General features: G+C 37.0%; 1 protein-coding gene across 11 annotated transcripts in view; it reads left to right on the top strand.

Moving 5' to 3' along the window:
• KAT6B (lysine acetyltransferase 6B) overlaps positions 1-22,143 on the top strand; it is a 111,243-nt gene extending 89,100 nt beyond the window's left edge. For all 11 annotated transcript variants that reach the window (XM_035540377.1, XM_035540352.1, XM_035540359.1 and 8 more), the window contains exons 13-17: positions 11,335-11,566; positions 13,553-13,712; positions 14,334-14,600; positions 15,870-16,173; positions 18,093-22,143. In XM_035540377.1, coding sequence (XP_035396270.1) covers positions 11,335-11,566; positions 13,553-13,712; positions 14,334-14,600; positions 15,870-16,173; positions 18,093-20,578 — 3,449 coding nt within the window. In that variant the 3' untranslated portion in view covers positions 20,579-22,143. The remainder of the gene's footprint in view (positions 1-11,334; positions 11,567-13,552; positions 13,713-14,333; positions 14,601-15,869; positions 16,174-18,092) is intronic.
• Positions 22,144-23,244: the final 1,101 nt, after the last annotated feature.

The following is a 23,244-nucleotide window of genomic DNA, read 5'->3' as shown; positions in this document are numbered from 1 at the left end:
TTATGTTAAATACCAGGTTAGGTGCAGACATTTGCTCTCTTCTAGAGAGTTAAAAATTAATGGTATGGTTGCCTTGGTATTGGTAATGGTAATGGTATTTGGTTGGCCTTGTTGCCATGAAAAGGTTCTTGTTACGTTAGACATAGCTTGCTAGGGTTCATCTGTCTGTCTTGTCAATTGAAATCTTGTCCTGTTAGTATGTAGATAAGGCAAACAGAATTTTGTAATGGGCAAATTTGATTTTTTAAATACTTTTCATATGCTCTCCATGTTAACATCAGAAGATAATGGCAGATGTTAAAAGAAATTTGTTCAACAGTTAGTTGTAGAAGCCACTTGTTCAGTCTCACTCATGTAAATTTACATCTTAAAACTATTTAATAAATTGGTGATTTAATAAAATACTGCATATAAAATTGAGATCAGTCCAGCCTTATTAATTATCTTGTAAACTACTTAACCTAGTGACAAATTTCTTCATCAGATTGGTGGTCAGGACTGATGCCCTCTGTGCATGCAAGTCTTCCTTTTAAGGGTACTTCAGTTTCTTTTCTCTTTTGCTCATGCTTTCACTCCACTTGTAAATAGTCCACTTGGTACAAAGAGTGTTCATTCAACGGATTTACTGGCAACTGGCACAGATAAAATAAGTGTTAGCCAATTAGTTTGCTCAAAGGGTGCCTTTTGTTGGTCTGACTGTAATGCAGTCATCTTTACCTTTCCTTCACTTCATGAAGGGAATTTGTTTAGCCCTAACCTCTTCTGTGAAGCTTTCTGTAAAAGAACTAAAGGTTTTCGGCCCCCTGTGTTGAGTTTACTCGAGGATGTGGAAAGGAATGAGAGCTGGCATTATTTCTTACAACAATAATGAGAGAATCTTTTGGCTTCCTCTGTTCATCAGGAAGAAAGCTTTTCTTCAACCAGACAAAGAAGAAAAGAGAATGTAGCAGGTTGTTCACAGATCTGAGCATCTCAAGTTACAGCTAGTCTTTTTTCTTTTTTTTTTTTTTTTTTTTTAAGTGTTTGTGTGGATCTTGGTCTTGGGGTCTTTTGAAGCTGCCTCAAAAGTGCTTTCAAAGAGGGTAGTAACACCTATTTAAGATCCTCTGTCCTTGACCTTCCTCCCGTTTACATAGATAAGAACAGACCAGAGGCACACAGAATAGTTATGGAAAAAATATAACATGAATTACAGTTTTAGACATCTTAAGTCTTAATAAGCTCACACTTTCACCTTACCTATTTCTGCCTTTTACTCATGGTCACACCTCTGAACTAGGAATGCTGAGCTGACCTAATTGCATTGAGCTGTCTTTTCTGAATCCTCAGCTGTTGTGATTTTTCCAACTACCTTTTTGAACCTGTCTTCAACTTAATATAATTTCAAAATGAAATATCTGGTATTTTATGAGACAAAAGGAAGTCTCTAATGATAACTTGAAATGCTGGTTTGAGGGAGATCTTCATTTGAGACACTGGTATGTTATAAATGCAGTTACGCTGTTCCATCAGATCTCTGGTTTGATACTGAACGTTGCATGAAGAATTACGTGTTCTTCCTTTCCATATTAACGGACTTAGTTTACTTGGTTATGTTTCAAACAAAACAAAGTTAAATGGAAAAGTGGTTGATTCCATCTGAGTCTGGTAATTGATTTGTGGGGTTTGGCCTTCAAAGAGACTGAGAAGAACTTAGAACATGCAAAGGCAAACAGTTCACTGGTTGCTTCTTTTCCCCTGGATGGATTTTTCACAAATACATCTTGTTCTGACAGAAATATTAACAATGTATACATAAATAGGGGTTGAGCGGTGCTGATTACATAAGGGCAATCTTTTAAGCAAATGCTATTGCTTTTAAGACTCTTTCAGAAAGACTCCATTTTATGACTAAGGCCCTCCATCTGAGAAGTAGATCTTAAGCTGTTCACAACTTCTGGCAGCAGTTGGACTTTTTTTTTTTATTGCAGATATTTTTCCTGCTCAGGGTTTTCAGCACTGCATTGGCATCTTTAATGTCTGTATCTGGAAAACTTTCATAAGTAACTTGATTCTTTCTTCTGTGTGAGAGCTACTTCAGGGGTGTTGGAATACTTTCTATGCTGCTGGTGGAAGTATATGTAAACTTCTATACTGTGATGTGCATTCTTAACTATGAACCTGCGATTGACAGGTTTAAGTTGAACAATGTTTGAGAAGAACTATTATCTTTGTAAATCGGATTCAAGTCCAGAACGTTAATATTGCATTCATTTCTCATTTTACTCATGTAGTGTCTATGTGCCTGGATGCTTTGGTTATTAGTGCATTAAAATACTCAGTGAAGTGTAGCCCTCACAGCAGAAGTCCATTTAAAAACAGTTTAAAGTGAGGGAAACATAAGTAGATTAAGATCAGTTCTTAACTTCAAAGCGGCCTGCTCCTATTTGACTCTCATTTTCATGACATCAGTATGCAGTTCCTGTCCCTTTACTACTGTCTAGTAGTTCCTGTCAGTGGTGACGTTTTTCATCTGCCTTCCCTGGCAGATAGACTTGCATCCAGCCTTCATTGGTGATTACTTAAGTATGGAACATAATGAGGTGAATAATAGGGTTTGATCCAAACACTTAATTGCATGTATTGTTGTTCTAGTTTGTGATACAGTTAATCTGTACAGTTGGTATAGAGTTGCAACGTGCATTTGAACTCCAGATGTTCCTGTTGATAAGGTAATCGCTCTGGACCAAGTAAGTGATCAGTTAAAATACCTGTTTGTCATCTGTTATTTAAATAGTTGTTCATATATATATATATATAACCTATATATATAGGTTAGAGGGTTTACAGAGATGAGTTGGAACAGCTGAGAAGACTGGACTGGTGCAATAAACGGATATAGTCTCTTCAGGAAGCACAGGCAGGGAAGCCACTGACAGGAGGTTGGGCTCTACACAAAGGAATGACTTGAAAGCATGGACCTCTGTTATGGCCTGGGTGATATGCCAGTTGAGGGAGGCCTTATACCCCAAAATCACTCAAGAGGGCAGCAAGCAAGAACATTGTGGTGGGTGTTCGTAAGCCTAATCACATAGGGAAGAGGGTGAACCTTCTTAGCAACTGGTTGACATCTGTTGGGGAAGGCCCTTGTTCTAAGGGACTTGTTGAAACAATCTTCACAACAGGATACAAGCAATCCACCAGATTTCTGCAGTATGTTTGAGTTACTATTTTGTCATAGATGTTGGAAGGACCAGCAAAGGTAAATGCTTTGCTGGATTTGCTACTCACAAATAAAGAGGTGTTGATCAGACAAGTAACTGTCATGACAGCCTAAGCTGTAGTGGCCATGAGATAGTAGGGTTTTAGATCCTGAGGGAAGCAAGGATGGTGAGTAATAGGCTAAAGCCCACTGTTTTGCCTTGTTTAGAGGATTGATAAGTGGTATCCTGTGAGAGACTGCTGTGAAAGTCAAAGGAGAACAGGACATTGATCTTCAAGGTCAGTTTCCTCAAACTGTAGATGACTCCTCCTAATGTTCATGAAAATAACAGGTGTGACAAAGCCTGCTAGGCTGCAGGGAGAGATCCTGACTCAGCTAAAATGAAGTCTGCCGAATTTAGAAGTGGGATTGCCATTGCTTACACATGCAGGAGTGGGATTAAAGCAGAGCTTGGTTGGAGTTGCACCTGAGGTATGTGGAGAGCAACAAGAGAGCTCTTAAAAGCATGTGGACAGCCAAAGTAAGGATAAAGGGAGAGTGTGGCCCTGCTGCTGAATCAAGTAGGCACTGTGTGGTGCTCTCAGGTGTGGCAGAATTTAAGGAGTGGAGAGAGGTGGCATCCATGGTAAAGAAAGATCAAGTTAAAGAGTTCATAAGTAAAACAAATCCAGGTACATGGGACCAGATGTGACATGTACCCAAGAGGGCTGGCTGACAGGATTGTCAGACCTTTCCCTATCTTCTCTGAGAAATCGTGGCAAATGGGGGATCATCCTTAGTGACTGAAATGTGACAAATATTATGTGTGTCTTCAAAAAAGACAAAGTCTGGACAACTGACAATGAATGAAATAAATGAATTTGTGTCATCATTATATTACTTCGTGTAAATAATGTAACAAGTGCTAAGGTGCTTCTAGTTCTGAAAAAATTCAAACCTATTGATAGGATCAGTGACGTATTGTTAGTACAACTGAACAGTTCCGGAAGGATAGTACAGGGTTTAGTTGTGCCTTGACAGTAGTTTGGAACAGCTGTTCAAATGTGATTGAAGTGGCGTTAGTGCATGGCTAGAGAATAAGCATGTCCCTTGGGATGGCGATTGTGTTTCTGTCTTTGTTGTCTGTCTTGTCCTTGATTCGCAGGCAGCTAAGCCATATACGTCTCAACTGCTGAATAGTAGTGCATACAGATGACACATCTCTAAAGCAAATTGAAGCTGGTGACACTTGACCTTATTATGACATGCTGTATGTTGTAGCAGCTCAGTAGCAGTTTTATGACTGTGAGAACTGGCGAACTGGCAACCTGGCAGTTGTTCTAAGCTGTGTCATTCCTGTTTATGGGTTGTAACCTGTTTTTAAAATGGTGCTCTACACAGGCAAGTCTTGAGTAAGTTTGCAACCATTTCAGCTGACTTTCATGTTTTGCTCTAAGACAAATTAGAGTGGTGAAAGACAATTACTTTTGGAAGTCATGCTTAGCAGATCTGAATTTGGGTCTTGCTTCATTTGGTTTATTTCCCACACTGATGCTCAGTTATTACACATTACAAGAATACCATCTGACTTGTGGAAGTAAAGCTGATTGGAAGATTATTCAGATGTGATGTGTTGTGTATTGTTTGGGTATTTTAATACAGAAGCAATAAATTAATGCATTTGCAATTATATGGAACGTTACTTCCATTAAATTGTGATCCTTTGCACTGCAGAAGGTGGAAAGTTTTTTTCTTCCATGTAAATGAAGTAAAAATTCACAGTAGAAATTTTTCTCTCTGAAGCAAGGCAACATGATGACAATCAAGCATTTTCATGAGGAAACATGAAAGATGGTAGCCTAAAAAGTATGAAAGGAAGTTGTCGTGATGAAACCCTGCTGAACAGAATAGGTATTTCATACCTGCTAAGCCCACTGCTGTTTCTAGTGGAGTCCAATAGGTTGCAGTGTTAGGGTTAATTTACCTGCTGAAAGACTCTTAGGAGTCCTTCCTCTGCTACATTGCATTTTCTGTATTGTTCTTGTGCTCTGCAAGAGTTATTCCTATTAGAGGGCTGTGTGTTATGTTTATTAATAAATCTATGAGTGTGTGGAGAGGAAATAGGATGTAAACAGTTCTCTGTAGTGTTTTCAGTGCAGCAAAGCTCAGCTTTTCTTTCATTGAACTACCACCAGTGCTTCTCTATTTTTGAAAGAAATGCTTGCAGCATGTCATTGCAGCTTTTCTGTAAGATTATAAACTAATCTAATCTGCAGATGACTTTGGAAAAAAAAAAAAAGGTTTAATTTAAGTAGCAATTACAAACTGAATGAAGTGGTTTTTTTGGAACAGCTAGGATGATCCAAGATGAGGACTCTGGAATACTCTGGTAACACATCCTAATTTAAGATGTTTGTCCTTTTGTTTCCAAGTAATTAAGACATTCAAATAGTCTGTATGGAAGATTGACAGAATGGTATTTTTCCCCTTTAACAAAGGATGTATAAGGGCATGTAATACTAATATTAAAGTCAATGTGATTTTTCAATCAAGCTGATGTTAATTAGTAATCAATGTGAAGGAGTTTTTGTAAGCTATATTCTGGCCCAGTTCTAAGAACATAGGACTTCACTAGTATTTGTATTTTTTTTTTTTTTAATTCAGAGATTAATACTATAGATTTCCTAGAACATGGTAGATAAGGGAGAAGACTCAAAAAAAAATTCGTTTAGTTTTTCAATTTATTTTATTACATGAGTGGAGGAATTGTTGTGTTAATTTGGCACAAAGTCCATAGTTCATTGTGTGTGGCACGCATGGTGAGGTTGATCTGTCAAATGCACATGGGTAGTAGAACACAAGAAATGATAATAGAGGTTCAGCTGGTGGCATCTTCCTGAGTACTTTGCATTGAAAAACCATCCCCAGGATGCTCTGGGTGGATTGTATTCTGTTTGTATGTTGAATTTTCAACAAAATGCACAATTATATTGCCTGCTTGAGATTGTGAAAGATGTTGTGATACCTTTGTAAAAAGAGGATTAATAACATGCTCTTTATAAGCCAAATGTAGCCCTCCGTTTCACCTCCTTAATAAATACTCTGCTGCAATTCTTAATTCTCTGAAGTATAGATGCTAACCAATAGACTACTGCTTACTCTTAAGCTAAACAAAGTAATCTCTGTATTTACTGTAAAATGCAGCCTTTGTAGAATCTTTCCAGTATATAAAGTTTTCTAAAAACGGAAATACTAAATACAATTACATCAAAAATACATGTTCAAAACCTTAATATTAGCTAAGCTCACTTAATTCTCAGGTGAACAGGAAACCACTAATGAAGTGTTCATTCAATCCTGTGCATTACATGTACCACATTTTAGCTACTTCTGTGCATAACTGAGCCACTGTATGGCCTTGCTCTTCTCTTGCATGCACAAATGCATAATTCAGTCTCATACATCCAGGTGGCAAATGGTGGGATGAAGGGAAGGGAGGGCAAGACTGGGATTTCTGTTTTGTGGTTTACTTGATTCAAGTTAAATTACTTAACTTATTTGAAAACCTAATGACTTTATAATGATTGTGGCGAGTCTTAAACACACCCACAGAAACTGAACTTTATAGCTACATCTCTTTTTTGCAAAACTTTTCATTTCCGAAATGAAATGCAGCCCTCAGAAATGAAAAAAATTGATTTTTTTCATTGCCGTAGAATATAAGGCATGTATAGAGAACACACAAATTGCAGAGAGTCCTTCAAACATCTTCAAACCTCATTTGACATCCTTCTGTCACTTGGTCTCCCTCAGTATTTATATTCAGTATATATATATATATATATACTCAGTATATATATTCAGTCATTTAGTGTCTTTATTTGCAGCTTCTTCCTGTGCTTCTGGCCTCTATGTAATGTGTGTCTCTGCCTCCTTACACCTTTGAGAGCATGCCTGCATTGACTGCCATGTCAAAAGCAAAGTGACAGGTCTATATTTCTTCAACAGATAATAAAGTTTAATTCAGCTATCTTAAGTGAGATCGTGTCCGCCTTATTTAAAACTGTGGAGTGACTACTGCTTAAGGATTAAGTTAGACTTCTTATCAGAAAGCTAAGTGGGTGAAATTTAGAAGTGTGTTTGGCAGGGTAAGAAGGATGTGGAACTAAAAGGGACTTTGTAATGAAATAGCAGCTCATGGCAGTTTGTAACCTGAAGTGCACCTAAAACTGCGTACATCAGTGCTGCAGGACTGAAAGGGGCTAATGTGACCCCAGTTTTTGAGTTAGAGAGATACAAGTTAGTTCGCCTTATGTCAGTATCAAGCAAATTAGTAGAAACTACACTAAAGAAAAGTACTAGTGAGCACACAGGTAAATGCAGTAGATGGAGGAGGAAGATGGACTCCACTGTTTGCAAAAGACAGTGGTACAACAGATCTTACCAAGATCTTAGAAGGTGTCGAGAAGCATGAGGGTGGTGATATAGATCTGGTGTGATTTGTTTGGACAGATAAAAACTTTCTCTGTGGATTTCACAAGATGGTTGCCTATTTTAGTCTGTCCCATGTGTGTTTTTTTGTTGTTGTTTGTTTGTTTGTTTGTTTCCTGTTGGCCCCTGTTGGAACAAGGTACTATCAAGTTGGGCCTCTAATCCCACACTGTTTTATCTGTTACAGAGACAGTGCTGATTGTAACAGAAGTAGTAGCTGACTGACTAAAGGTTTTTGGAGGCTTGCACAGATGTATTAATGTTACTTTTTTATGTAAATGTGTTGTAGACTGTTGTAGCTAATTACTTAGAGGAGCTGCATATTAGGAATGCTGCAGATTCAAAGTACAAGATAACTGCTCACGTTAATTTCTTCAACTGTATACTTTTTAATGTCGAACTACCTCCTAAGTTTGTGGTGAAGGCATAAAATGTATGTATCTTACACTAATTTTTCCTTTCTCAGATCGAATTTATTCTGTTTTAAATACTGAATAAGATGAAACCTTAGTGGCTCTGGAGAGGTTGTGTGACAAAAATCAAAGTCTGTAATGGCATGTGGCATGTTGGTTCACTCTGAAGGTTGGAGGTAGGACAAGAAATAAAAACCATTAATGGTATTTTTGTCTTTTAAGTTTTTTTGATACCACCATTTACATGCACAGATGATGAGACAGACAACTCTGTTTTTCTAGCTTAAGTCTTAAAATTATTTTATTTTTATTTTTTTAGCATACAGTCTGACTTCTTTACCAATGGGTGCTGGGGAGTAGCTATATTTTGTCCTCTGAATGTTGCCATTGTTCGCAGTCACAAGTCAGGTGTTACGGTGTGAGAGTTTTTTCAGGTTTTCACTTTGAGGCTATCCATTATTAAGATTAGGTAGACACATTGACCCTGGGGGTATGTGTTTAACAGGGACATATTGTACTCATTTCAGATGCTTCAGGATAGATACACGAGCTATCAAGATCATTGTTTTTTATTTACCTGCAACTTAGATCAATTATTTGGCATCTCTTTGGTAAGTTTAATTTAATAGATGTCATTCAATTCACAGAATCTTAAAAGAGAAACTTTCCTTCAGTGCCTGTTACACATAACTAAGACTGTAAGCTCAGGTCTGTATTTCTGATTCTATAGAATATCTGTATCTTGGTTAAGTGTACATTGTATTGTAGGAAGGTTGAAGGAAAAATACCAACGCATGTTATTGACGTGTAGGATAAGTTTCAATACTTGGATGTAGAATATGTCAGAATGACCATTGAGAGCTAATCTCTTAAGTCCCCAACCACTGGAAGAATCTGATGTGCAAGGGTATACTAGTAAAGTCTAAGGCTATTTGCAGTTGTGTAATTAATAACACTAAACTCTTGATAGTGGTTTCTTCAGTCTTGTTAGATGTTTATCAAGGAAGTCTAGTTACAGCCATGTTATTTATGAGAAAAATGGAAATGGAGGAAGCTTACAGATACTTGCTATTAGTGCCCAAATTTTCTTGAATGTTAAGTTGGTAGTTTAAACTGTATAGTTACTTGAAGTCAACTGTAAGTTCTCTTCATGGAATTCTTTTAAAATCTAGGTACTTCTCCCTGTCTTTTTCTTTATTGAGACTCCTGTCACGACTTGTACTGCTGCATCCTTTTCTGTAGGCAACAACATCTTGGTATAGAACTCGTCTTTCTAAATTGTAAACAAGATGATCCAAAATTGGTACAAGTAAAACTCTTTACAGAATTATACAGAGTGGGCTATACATAAAGTCTAGGTCTCCTTTTGTGCATTTGGAAGTAAAGCAACAATTCTTCAAACTAGTCAAGATGCAATCTGTTTTTGAACGTGAAAGCTCTTGTCAACAACAGTTACAATTAGTACTCAGATGCATCATCCGACTACAAAGTTTTCATATGCTGCCACTTGGAATGTTGAAGTACTGTCCTTTTCTTGAGGTCCAAGGTAGTGTTTCTTCTGTAAGACAGAATAAATTTACTTGCTGAATTTCCAGTGGTACCTTGCAGATATTGGCAGGCTTTATGTAGGCTTCTGTGTGCCTGTGTAGAAGTAGGCAGATGTGGGATGGCATTCCTTTTGAAGTGGTAGCACCTTATTGTAAGTCACGCTAATGGATATGAACGTGACGCTACGTATTTCAGTTTGCATGTTGCTAGTGATCACTTGGAAAGTAGTACTATAATTGCTTCTCTGTTTAAACATTTTTATGCAAACTGGAGGTTAGACTATGATGGCCATTCAACATGTGTTTTCCAAATTCTGTAGCGGACCTTTTGTGTTGTCCCCCCAAAAGTGAAGACATTTTTTTCAGGCTGAGTGAAAATACATGTGTGCGTTTTATTTTTAGCTATAAATAAGTGTATGTGTGTACATGCATATATAAATGCGTGTGCATATGCGTACAATGTATATATAGTAGAACATGCAGCAAAACATGGAAACAGACACTGCTTCACTCAGCTGGGTGTTACATCGTATGTTTTAAATTTGTAGTGAAGTTGGTTACCAGAAACTTTGTGGAGAAACAGACGAGGATTTGCTTAACAAATATGACATGGATGTGTTGGGTATGTTTAGAGCAATCTTTTAACAATTAAAGGAAGGATTCCAACTTTTTAAAGTAAATTATTTCAGAAGAACATTGGTAGATGAAAACTATATATGTTGGTGGACTCCAGGTGACTTGGAGTAATGTAATTCCATAAGCGTCGTGTCCTAGCTTATGTTGGAAAAAGCATTTTGTAAGCCTGGTTTTCTTAAGACCCAAATTTTGGTAGCATTTGTAATGGCACAGTGCAGAATATTACCATGGAGAGATATAATACTCTAGAAGGATACCTTTTATTAATTGTGTTATTTTCTTCTTTCTCCTGAATTAGTTTTAATGGTGGCAAATACCAGAGTTCTTCTGTTATCTCCAAGCAGGTGTGTTCTACTTTGAATTGTAAAAGCTTCTTAAAGCTGAAGACAGTTGAAAAGGACATATTACGTGTATAGAAGATAAAATGAGGATGTATATTACATATAGGAAAATTAATATTATGTAATAGCTGATAAGTTAGTTGTGAAGACTGCAAACTGGAATTATGTGAATGCTCTTGAACATGAATTAAGGGAGGGTTTTTTTTATTATTATTTCTAAGTAATTCTAGTAATTCAACTTGTGAATTATGTCACCTCAAATACAATGACTAACTGTTTAATCAAAAATTTGTCACTTGAGGCTTCATGAAGAAAACTGACATAACTGGTGCTACCTGTGACAGTTCCTGTTGAGATTCTTCTGAGAATTCTTGGCTTCAGTAATGTAAATGCTTCTGAAAAGGCCAGACACCTGAAGTTCTAAATGAGAACGTGTATGATGAGACCTGCTGAAACGTGCTGGCTTTCTTTCCTCCTTGCCTTATGATTAGAAAGGGACTTTTGTTTGATTCTCGTAATGTTTGAATCTCTTAAAAGAACTTAATCTTTTTAAATGTCATTATAATTATGAAAAACAATCTCTTTTGTGGATAGGATTTATTTAATTGCAAGTGTTGCCAATAATGTTATGCTGAGCTCTCTATTAATACCAACTTTCTTAAGGGGTAGTTTGAATTCTTTAGTTATGTTCTCTTAGTAAGATATTTTGTGTCTTTTCATTCTAGGCTATTTACTTTCTAGAAGAGAGGGTCAAGCAGGATCCCCTGAAAAGCCGTTGTCTGATCTGGGTCGTCTCTCATACTTGGCTTACTGGAAAAGTGTAATTTTAGAATACCTTAACTGCCACCATGAAAAACAAATCAGCATCAAAGGAATGAGTCGAGCTACAGGAATGTGTCCGCATGATATTGCCACAACCCTGCAGCAGCATAGTATGATAGATAAAAGAGAAGATAGGTCAGTGAATCTTATAAAAATTAAAAAAAATGATGAGACAAAATACTTTCTCTGCATACAAAACACGTGATATAAAAAATGCCCATGTAAAATTCTGACTTTAAAATGAATAACAATCTTACTGAAGAAGTCAGTAAGGCCGTTTCATTCAGTATCATCATCTGTAAGTACAATTCCTGACTGTTGCTTTGCAAATATATTGCTTTGAATACCAATGAGGGAAAGATTTGGTTTTATGGGTGGCAGCCTCTCTCTACAAAACCCATTTTTCAGTCATTACTGAATTTCACAAAAGTCATAGGATTGGGTCAGCTCTTCGTGAAGTCCTGCCCAAGGTACTGGGAATACAAACTTTTTTTTTTAGAGTTTATATTTAATGCTATGATCAATATTGAAAGTTAATGCACTGAGAAGGTGAGTTCCTATTTTGTGAATGTCATCTTTCTTAATGATTGTGATTGCTGTTTTAAACACTGAATAATTTTATGTATTGCATTTTTTAATTTTTATTTTTATTTTTTTATACAAAAAGCCTTAAATGACTTTCAGTGGTATTTGTGTTTCTCAAGACCTTAATTCTTTCTGGATGGTCCAATCGTGGAAACATAATTAAGTGAAATTGCCTTGCAAACAGTGAGGTGCCAAGAAATAAAATGAAGATCACAGATTAGCTCAGCCTCGGTAACTTTTATGTGCACCAGTACTAGTATTCAAAACTAGCAAGTTTTGAACTGATAAGAATGCAAGTATTCAAAAAGGAGATTGGCCTACAGATAGTGTTCTGAGAGTGGTTTAGAAGGCTGTCGTTAGAATAAAACCTTAATTTTCTGGGGTGCTTATTTGTAGGCAACCTGTTGGGACAAAAGCATTTTACGAGAGAAATAAATATGTATTAATTTCTTGTGTGAAACTTGTTCCCTTTCACAAATTACTATAGGCTTTGAATACTGTCATCCAGTTAGAAAATAATGCTTTTTCATCTACAGAATTCAAATTACTTTATAAACGCAGTCAGTTAGTTTTTTTTTTTTTTCCACAGGTAGTAAAGCTTAGACAGGGACATGAACTGACCTGGCTAAAGGTATCCAGGTCAGTGGCTGAGCCAGGAAAAGAAATCACATCTTTGAAATGCCTGTCCAGAGATTTACCTTAGGAGTCAGGAATGGTTCCTTATTATTTCTTACATTTAATTAATTTTTCTTACATTAGTGCGGTAGAGGTTTGTCACAGTTCTGCAAAAAATTTTCACCCGGATATGATTTTTTTTTCCAAGTATTCTCTTGGTGGAAAGTAATGTTGTCACTTAATCACTTAATCTTTTTTTTTTTTTTTAAGCCTTCAAAATCCTTGCTTAAAAGAAGTTTAAACTTTTATAGTTATTTACTTTATAACAGGATACTTCAGTGGGGAATGTGCTAGCATAGTACTATTATGTTAGTCTTTGTCTACATTTGATATGCTACTTCATAATAATTAGGAAGCTGTTTTCTACTGCATCAGCATAGGAGAGAGGTACATTTTAATGTTTTGTTAGAAGACCTGTGTTTATAACGTGCTTTCGTGTCCAGTTAGCTGCCATCTTCAGTTACAGTATTAACAAGTTTCTCACTCTTTGCTTCATGATCCACAGTGTTTTCTGTTTTTATTTGTATGCCATATTAAAATTGGAAACTGCTCTGGCAGAGTGAAGGGCCTACACTAAACCTACTGCATGTATTTAGACTGGTTTACTATAACAACTTAACTTTCTTCCCTAGTGATGTTTAGTGTTGGGTTTTCCTTTCATCAACTGTTGTTTCCTTACTTTTCTTAGAAAACAGTCAGCAGTGTGTGTTATCTATGTACATTAGCTGTTATTTTTAGTTTGATTAATCTGTTGCTTTACCAGTCTATTTTCACAGGTTATTGTGCAAAAGGATTTAATCTGTAGGAAGATTGTTTTACATGATCACTTTCTAAAATAAAATACTGTTTGTTGGATTGTAGATTTGTAATTATTAGAAGGGAAAAGCTGATTTCAAGTCATATGGAGAAACTGAAAGCAAATCCACGTATTAATGAAGTAGATCCTGAAAGCTTGAGATGGACTCCTCTGTTAGTTTCTAATGCTGCAGTTTCTGAAGAAGAGAGAGAAGCAGAAAAGGAGGTAATAGCAGCAACTTTTTTTCTGAATTTCCTTTCTTTTCAATTTCATCATTCCCTAATATTCAACAGTAGGCTACCTTAAATAGAGCAGTTGTAATTTTGACCTCTGCCTAATTATGGAGGATACTGATTATGTTGTAACACACAGTTTTGGAAACTGCTCAGCAAGACGTGGTAACTTTTGGGGGGATGAATATTAAAACTTAAAAACGTGAATCTCTTGTTGTGGAGCTGTATTTATCACTCCTGAGGTAGTCAAGGAGCATGTAATCAGATCAAATTTGGTGCAGAGCTCAGGGGCTGCAATGTCAATTGATTCTTTGTGTTATGAACTTGCTCAAAGTGATCCATGTCAGTGGGCATGTAATGTAGTGCTAAAGGACTTAAATCAATTCGCTGCATCATTAATAGTGCTAAATATCCCATGAAATGCAATCTTCTTTGGTTTGTTATCCTAACTGTTGTAAAGGAGCCTACTAGATGATTCAGCTGAAATGTTGTTGCTAGGTTAGCCAGCAGTGCTAATCAGGGTTGACTTATTGTAACTCTTTAGCTGAACGTAAAGGATATGGCTAAGTAAATGCTGTTTCAGTGACCCGTTATTTTAACCTCAACCCTTCAGGCTGAGCGTCTGATGGAGCAAGCTAGCTGCTGGGAAAAGGAAGAGCAAGAAATTTTCTCCACAAGAACTAATAGTAGGCAATCACCTGCAAAAGTACAATCTAAAAATAAATATTTGCGATCTCCAGAAAGTGTGGCAGTGGTGGGGGAACGAGGGCAATCCACAGAGCAATCTAAGGAGAGCAGCGAGGAGGATGGTGGGGATGAGAATCAGCAGAGTTCACCTCCCCGGCTGACAAAGCCACAGTCACTGGCCATAAAAAGAAAGGTGTGTTATTCAGTGGTTTGATTTTGTCATTTAACTCTGATTTCAATAAAAGCATTATCATCACAATAACAGCCTATTTTGTTTGCAAGTATTTATTAGACTGTTTTAGTTCTTTTCTGTATCGTTAGAGCATTGAATGCTTCCTGTATTTGTTTTCTTCCCTTCCATCCAACTTTTTATCTTTTCGATTTTTTTCTTTATCTTATAAATTTGTCACATGTAAAAACATGGGTGCCACCAAAGAAATCAGAATTTCGTGTTTATTTTTAAACTAGTGACTGCCATCTGCTGTTGGGCATTGGTACTGATTCAATATTTTAATGTTTTTTCCTTTTTCCCTTTTTCATTTTAAGATGGACTTCAACTTGAGGGGTTTGAATTCTTACAGTCCATTAATACAGGAAATCTGTAAGGGGAGTACTTTTTTTCCAGACAAAAAGGCAGTTATGTTTTAAACCATATTCTTCTCATCTCAAAGAAATTGAAATGTCAATTTCTGCTTGCTGCAGTGTTTACATAGTCTTGAATTTTGTTGAGAAGTTAGCTGTTTGAATGGCTTAAATTACTGAAATAAGCACCCCAAAATTTTAAAACACATGATTTAGCACGTGTTTAGGTGTCTTTGGTGAGAATTAGGGAATTGGAGTGTCTCTTTGTTTTTATTTTCAATTAACAGACTTCAAAGAAACTATCAGTCTCTGAGAAATATATATGCATAGCAATAGAAATAAAAATATTAGCTAGCTTGCTTTATAGCAGCTAACCATGGGATTCTTTAATGTACTGGTAAGACCAATGTGAAGCTTGAGGTGCATTTCCGTTGCTTTTACTTTTTAAATATACTTTTGTTTTTTTGTAAAATAGAAATCAGAAATGTAGAAGAAAATCTGATACTTGTGAGTGTTCTTGAATTCTAAATCTACAGTGGAAAATCTTGTAAATACAATTTATTTATTACTGCTATGAATGTTATTTAACAGAAGTAGAATGTAGAAATCGCTGTTGTATGAAGAAACTTCTAGTCCTCATTTTTCACCTACAGAAGGGTTTGTGTGTATGCATAAATACATACTGGTTTTAACTGTGTATACTTTAGACATTTTACCCATGGAGTAGATCTACATTTACATTTGATACCATGTAAGGTATTTTGGAATGAGTAAATTGATTAAGGTGAACTCACTTAACATAAATGTATTTACTAGTGCACCAAGTCAACTGACAAAACAGGAATGTAGGAAGAGTTATATTTGTGGAATTATTTTTCAGAGACCTTTCCTACTGAAAAAGAAAAGAGGCCGTAAACGCAGAAGGATTAATAGCAGTGTTACAACAGAGACAATTTCTGAAACAACAGAGGTGTTGAATGAGCCATTTGATAACTCAGATGAGGAACGTCCCATGCCACAGCTAGAACCTACCTGTGAGATGGATGGGGAAGATGATGACTTGAAGCCTGTGATTAGAAAAACTTTTGAGTATCAGCCTGGGCAGCAGAAACAGGAGAAGGAGGAAGACCAGAACAAGGAGGAGAAAGACATTCGTTGTTACAGGAGTGATGACAACTGTACAAGTAAGCTGAAAATGTTCTTATCTTAACAAAATTAATTTGTCATGTGGGTTTGAAAGTAAATGTTATTTTTGTCATAAATAGGAAAGTTATAAAAAAGTTGTTTGGCTATTTTGATCTTAAAATCGTATCGTAATGATTTCTGCTTAGAGGTGCTACTGGAGCCATTAATCTTGCATAATTTATTAGAATTTGGCAGTGGCTTCAGGGTTTTTTTTTGTTTGCTTTTTTTCCTCTATCCCAGGAGTATTAATACTATAATATTTTTGTTCAGAAAAAAAAGTTTTCCAGTCTGAAACACAGGAGTCCATGCCATGTTGCCAAAAACAACTTCTCTGTCCCTGCAACAGGCACTTCATACTCCACAGAGCAAGAGTATCTTTGGAATGTTATCTAGTCTTGTTTTTGTATCTTGGTAAAAGATACAAGCAAAAAGGAAGATCTACTTTACAGAAATACCTTTCTGTTCAACATTGTTGGTAATTCAATGAAATGTCTGTAGTTTCTGGGGAACAATATGTCCTCATCTGCATTCAGCACTGTGGTACCTGTTTCTATCCCTGCAAAAGAGATGGTTTTAACTGCTTATCTAGTTTGATTTCAAATATATTTCCTGGCAGAAAAGCTAATGGATGGCTAGTGAAACTACTATTGAGCTACTCTAAATGTATGCTCATCCCTTGACCTCCTGGCTCTCAAATTACATTTGTAAGTTTTAATTCCAGAATGAATGACTGGATTCTTAGGGCTACATATTTTCTTTAAGAAGCCAGTGGGTACTACTTCCGTGTTTTTGTAATTACATGGAAGGTTTAATCTTTGTGATCCTCAGCTAAGGGATCATCCACTAATTTCTATTTTAAAACAGCTTTTGTGCAACTAGAACAGCCATGCTTATGAGTGTTGATGCTGCTACAAACCAGTCCGCAGGTACATTGGAATATTACCGCTTTTTCATGCTCCTTAGTAGGACTTGATTAAACCAGTAGTAGCAAATTCAGTGTTCTAGCTATGTATGTCCCAGTGATCAGGTTTGTACTTTGCTAATGAAACTGATATTGTGTATTTGTCCATGGACCATGTCGTCGCATTAATTGACTGTAGTAGTGTGACAGTACTACAGTGAGAGGCAGAAATCAGCAAAGGAATATCACTGAAGCCTTCACACTCCCAAGTGCAGCATGTTGTATCTTGAGAATTCACGCCTTTTTCTGGTATATATGTAAGTGGTACCTAGGGAGAAAGAAGAGAAGAGTGATTGGAGAGTTTTTTTTAATAGTCAGTGGATTAATTTAGTGTTCTCATGTGCTCTGTTTAATTTCAGTTATCTTTTAGCTTTTGTCATGTGTTATGAGTTGTGCCATGATATGCTGCCCCTAAGAAGATACTTTTGAATGAACCACCTTTTTTCAGTGTTGGCACTAAGGCATGATTAGATGCTTACTCTAGCCTGTCCTCCAGCATGGTCAAACAGGTGACTCCAGACTCTCACATTCCTACTGTCAAAACAAAACAAAAAACAAAAACCCAAAACACATTAGCTTCATGTCTATATAAAGTGATGACAGAGTTCTCATTCTAAAAATAAAGGTTAATAATCACATCCTTGGATGATATGTTTGCTTTAGTTTACATGTGGTGTGATTTAAATCTCTAGGGTTCTTTTAGTGTATAAATGGTGGTTCTAATGGTCACTGTCAAAAGGCCACCAATCAAGAGGCACTTTACATATCTACATAAGTGTGTTTAAGCTGTGCTTATTATGTATTTCTTTTGTGGTATAAAATCTGTTTATAACTCTCATTCCAGAGTTTCTTAATGCATTTTGAGTTTATAAATTACTTTGGGTTTATGTTTGAAAGTATTGATTCATTAGTCTGTGCAAGCTAAGATGTTTCTTTTGTCTCTGTTGCCTCCCAAAGATAATACAGATGATGTAGCTGTGTTGGAAGAAAGCACTAAAGACAATCTTGAACCTTTAAAGAGTAAGCAGGGTTGGCCTAAAGGAGTTAAGCGTGGTCCATCTAAATGGAGGCAAAACAAAGAAAGAAAACCTGGCTTTAAGCTTAATTTATACACTCCACCTGAGACTCCTATGGAGCCTGACTATCAGGTGCTGGTAGAGGAACAAAAGGAAGTAGCTGAAGATAAGCCCTGCCCAGTTCCTGCTGTTATGGAGGAAGAGATTAAAGAGCCTGCTGAAGGATTACCACCACCAGATGATAAGGTAAAAGAGGTAGAACCTGAACCTCTGCATCCATCCAGTGAACCCTTTGAAAAACAAGAAAATGATATGGTGAAAGTGGGGGAAGAAGAAAGGAATGTAGAAGAAAGTGGAATCGATTCAAAAGGTGAAGAAAAAGACAAGCCAGATGAGGCTTTTCTGCAAAAAGAAGAGTCCGTGCACTTGGATGATCATGAGGAAGATGAAGAGGATGACGAAGAACCTTCTCACAATGAGGATCATGATGCAGATGATGAGGACGATAGCCACATGGGTTCAGCAGAAGTGGAGAAAGAGGATTTGCCTGGTGAAGCTTTCAAAGAAATGCTGGAAACACAACAGTCTTTTTTAGACGTAAATGTTCAAACTGGTAATTCAAATCAGGAGGACTTAATGAATTGTAGTGTTGACCTTGCAGCTGATGAGTGTGAAAGTGACCAGAAAGAAGTAACTACAGCTTTAGATCCAGTGCCGGAATCTGATGATGATCATGCAGATAACAACCAGGACCAAAAAGCTGATGAAGAATTACATTCCGATTTCAAGGGAGAGAGTACTGAGACCATGGAGATTGATTCTGAGACTGTTCAAGCAGTACAGTCTCTAACCCAAGAAGCAAGTGAACATGAAGATACATTTCAGGATTGTGCAGAGACTCAAGAGGCCTGTAGAAGTTTGCAAAACTATGCCCATACCGACCAAAGTCCCCAGATGACCACTCTGGATGATTGTCAGCAGTCTGACCACAGTAGCCCTGTTTCCTCTGTGCACTCTCATCCCAGCCAGTCAGTTCGTTCTGTTAATAGTCCAAATGTTGCTCCGTTAGAGAACAACTATGCTCAGATCAGCCCAGATCAAAGTGCTATTTCTGTGCCGTCTCTACAGAACATGGAGACCAGTCCAATGATGGATGTTCCCTCAGTTTCTGATCATTCGCAACAAGTTGTGGATAGTGGGTTTAGTGATTTAGGAAGCATTGAGAGTACAACAGAAAACTATGAAAACCCAAGCAGTTACGATTCTACAATGGGCAGTAGTATCTGTGGAAACAACTCTTCACAAAACAGTTGCTCGTACAGTAGCCTTACGTCTAGTAACCTAACACAGAGCAGCTGTGCAGTGACACAGCAGATGTCTAACATCAATGGAAGCTGCAGTATGATGCAACAAACAAATATCAGCTCCCCTCCCACTTGTAATGTAAAATCTCCCCAAGGTTGTGTTGTTGAAAGGCCTCCAAGCAGCAACCAACAGTTATCTCAGTGCAGCATGGCCGCTAACTTTACACCACCTATGCAGTTAACTGAAATCCCCGAGACTGGCAATGCCAACATTGGCTTATACGAAAGAATGGGTCAGAGCGAATTTGGACCGGGGCATTACTCCCAGCCATCGGCCACCTTTAGCCTTGCCAAACTGCAACAGTTAACTAACACGCTTATGGATCATTCTTTGCCTTACAGCCATTCAGCTGCTGTAACTTCCTATGCAAACAGTGCCTCTTTGTCCACCCCCCTAAGTAATACAGGGCTTGTTCAGCTTTCTCAGTCTCCACATGCTGTTCCTGGAGGACCCCAAGCACAGGCTACCATGACCCCTTCCCCTAACCTTACTCCTCCTCCCATGAATTTGCCACCTCCCCTTTTGCAGCGTAATATGACTTCATCAAATATAGGAATATCCCACACCCAAAGACTGCAGACTCAAATGGCCAGCAAAGGTCATGTTTCTGTAAGAACCAAATCCACACCTCTGCCACCTGCTGCAGCAGCTCATCAGCCCCAAATTTACGGGCGTGCTTCACAGACTGTGGCCATGCAAGGGCCCGCGCGGACCTTAACAATGCAGCGTGGTATGAACATGAGCGTAAACTTGATGCCAGCGCCAGCTTATAATGTCAATTCAGTGAACATGAATATGAATACCCTTAATGCTATGAATGGTTATAGTATGTCCCAGCCGATGATGAATAGCGGATATCACAGTAATCATGGGTATATGAATCAAACGCCCCAGTACCCTATGCAGATGCAGATGGGGATGATGGGAACTCAGCCATATGCACAGCAGCCAATGCAGACAGCACCCCACAGTAACATGATGTACACCCCTCCAGGGCATCATGGCTACATGAATACAGGCATGTCTAAACAGTCTCTTAATGGCTCCTACATGAGAAGGTAGGCCCTTTGGAGAGACAAACTACCAAACTGGCGTATTGGATTGATCTGCACAAATATCTTTTGGAGAGTACGATTTCAAAACCAGCAATTGGTGTGAATGCAAAAACATTTATTTGTTGGCACCATTTAAAAGCTGTATGCAGCAGAAAGCCTTATACAAGTTTTTCTTTTTTCTTTTTTTTTCTTTTTTGCTTTAAATTTGTGGGATTTTCCTTTTCTTCTGTTTTCTTTGGGGGGAACTAGGTGGTTTTCCATTTTTTTGTTTATTTCACTGAGCTTGAAGTTTTCTGGAAAGGAAGAACTCTTTCTATGAACTGCAATTACACAGCAGCTGATGGTTCAGAGCCATTTTATGTGCCTGCTCCCATTAAAAATGTGGATAAATAGACTCCAAAACTATCAGACAGTACTGAATCTTGAGCTTTTCTCTCTCCTTTCCCCACATGTAAATGCCTTTTAGCAGTTCTTTTATTGTATTACTTTGTTTTTGAAGGTGACACTTCCGCATGCCGCTAATGTCTTTGTTAGTGACAGTGCATTTTGTAGTACTGTACAAGTGTTGTGCTTAACAGTAAGCCATTTCTTAATTTTTTTGCCTTGATTAGGTTACCCTAGTTTGAGGGTAAAAAAACAGAACTATATTTTTGTTAATTATAAAACTTGTAAAAAAATAATAAAAAAAGCTGCAAAAGCTATTCACATTTTGGTTAGTTCGAAGGGTTTTATTGCTGTATGTTTAGTGTAAAGTTGAGACTCTCTTCCATTTTGGTGACCAGTTTCTTTGGGGCTGGGATAGGGAAAAAGGCAGCTTTCTGTTTTATATATACTGTTTTGGGTTTTTGTTGATTGAGACATCTCAGTGTTTATTTGTCAAGTTTTGAAACACTTTCATATATGTCCAAATACTTGGCAGGATTTAAAAAAAAAAAAGTAGTGAATTTGGTGTAAAGTTGCTATTTTATGGAAATGCCTCTAACTTTACATTTTCATTCCATCTGTAGATTTTTCTATCTTTATAAAATATTGGAGTTATTTTTTAAGGGAAAAAAATAGAGCAGTAGCGTGTGAATAGCTCAGACTAAGCTTACAGATCGCATGTAAAAAGGCAAAAGTTATTTGTGTCTGTTTATATTGCTTCCTTTTTTGTAGCCTTTGTACCTGTACAGAGTGACTGTAAGGGCCGAACAGAAGAGGCTTGATACATGTAAAAATAGGACCCAGTGACACTCTTGTATTTATCTGTTATCTTTCTAGTCAGTCACTTAAAACAAAACAAAACAAAACAAAAAGCCCACAATGAAACACCCAAGAAACAAAAATAAAAACTGCAAAAAACATCCCCCCCAGCTGTACATTTTAACATAAAATAAATTATGATGAGCCATTTTTAGCCTCTTGTGTCTTGTCATAGTTTGATGTTGCATGGGAATTACCTCCTGAAACAGTGTTTGTTACAGTGCTTTCACATGCTTGATCTAAAGCCCATTAAAGTTGATGGGGTTTGGATTAGGCTGTTAGAGCCAAAGTGTAGGTTACTCATCATAATTGCATACACCTTGTGAAAATAAATATATCTAAGATTATTTTTTTTAATAATCTTAATAAAATATTGAATAAATATGTATTTAATACATTACAAGGTTGTCAATATTTAATGTATGAAACTTTTTTTCCTATAGAAAGTGTTAACATGTATGTAAAAGGGTATATGACAATGAACATGATGCTTGGACTGTATGTTAATGATAGACCTGATCTCTTCCTTTTATCATTGCTGTGTTACAAGGTGATACAAATCTTGCTTAGAACCTTCGTGTTCTGCATGTATACCTATACACACACACACACGTGAACACTTTTAGTCTGGCAATAGGTCTGTAAAAATTAAGAAGGCTATCTATACATGGACTTCTTGAGTGCACCAAGATTAAATCAGTGTTTGTGAATCTGCATCAGAAAAAAATCTTGTAAGAATTTTTCAAAATGCACCCAAAGTGAATGTTGCCACTGAATTCCCCTCTACCCCACTAACATTGCAGGAAGGTTGCTAACTAGGGTGAAAGAATAGGTCAGTGTAGTTGAAAATACCATCTCCCATTGTAGAATGTAAAGCAGCTTTATGTATGTGATTCTATATGTTGAAAAGTCAAAGAAAATGTGTATTTTTTTAAACCTTTGAATTGTGTGCTGTTGCCAAACCAATATATTGATGCTACAGATCCAGACTCATTACCCGTTCAATTTAAATGTGATGGGGCAGCAGTCTAATCTAGCAGTGGACCTGAATGGGAGATGAAGTTTCCACTCAAATAGTAATTCAGAATAACTTTTTTTAAAAGGATTTTAGAAAGCACAATATAATGAATATTTTTGTTCATGTACTTACACTGTCACATTTGCTTTATGAAGCCGGAGAGTATTCATGGTACTTAGATGATCTGTGTGCCTCCAGAAATTCACTGTCACATTTTATTATGCTTAGGGAAAGGAAAGATGAACTCAAGAGTTAATGTGTAGCCTTTGAGTGTGTATAACTAGGACCTTGCATCTTGGTTGAATAACTTCATGTCAAAATAGCAACATGTCTTAGGTTTTTTTTACTTTCATGTTTTTAGAGTGAATATGGAAGACACCTGGGTTTTTATCTACTGCTGTTCAGTTTCAGGT

The sequence above is a fragment of the Cygnus atratus genome, chromosome 7, assembly GCF_013377495.2.
Source record: "Cygnus atratus isolate AKBS03 ecotype Queensland, Australia chromosome 7, CAtr_DNAZoo_HiC_assembly, whole genome shotgun sequence".
Classification (NCBI taxonomy): Eukaryota; Metazoa; Chordata; class Aves; order Anseriformes; family Anatidae; genus Cygnus; species Cygnus atratus.
Note: the sequence above shows the minus strand (reverse complement) of the source record. Positions and strands in the feature narration are given on the sequence as shown.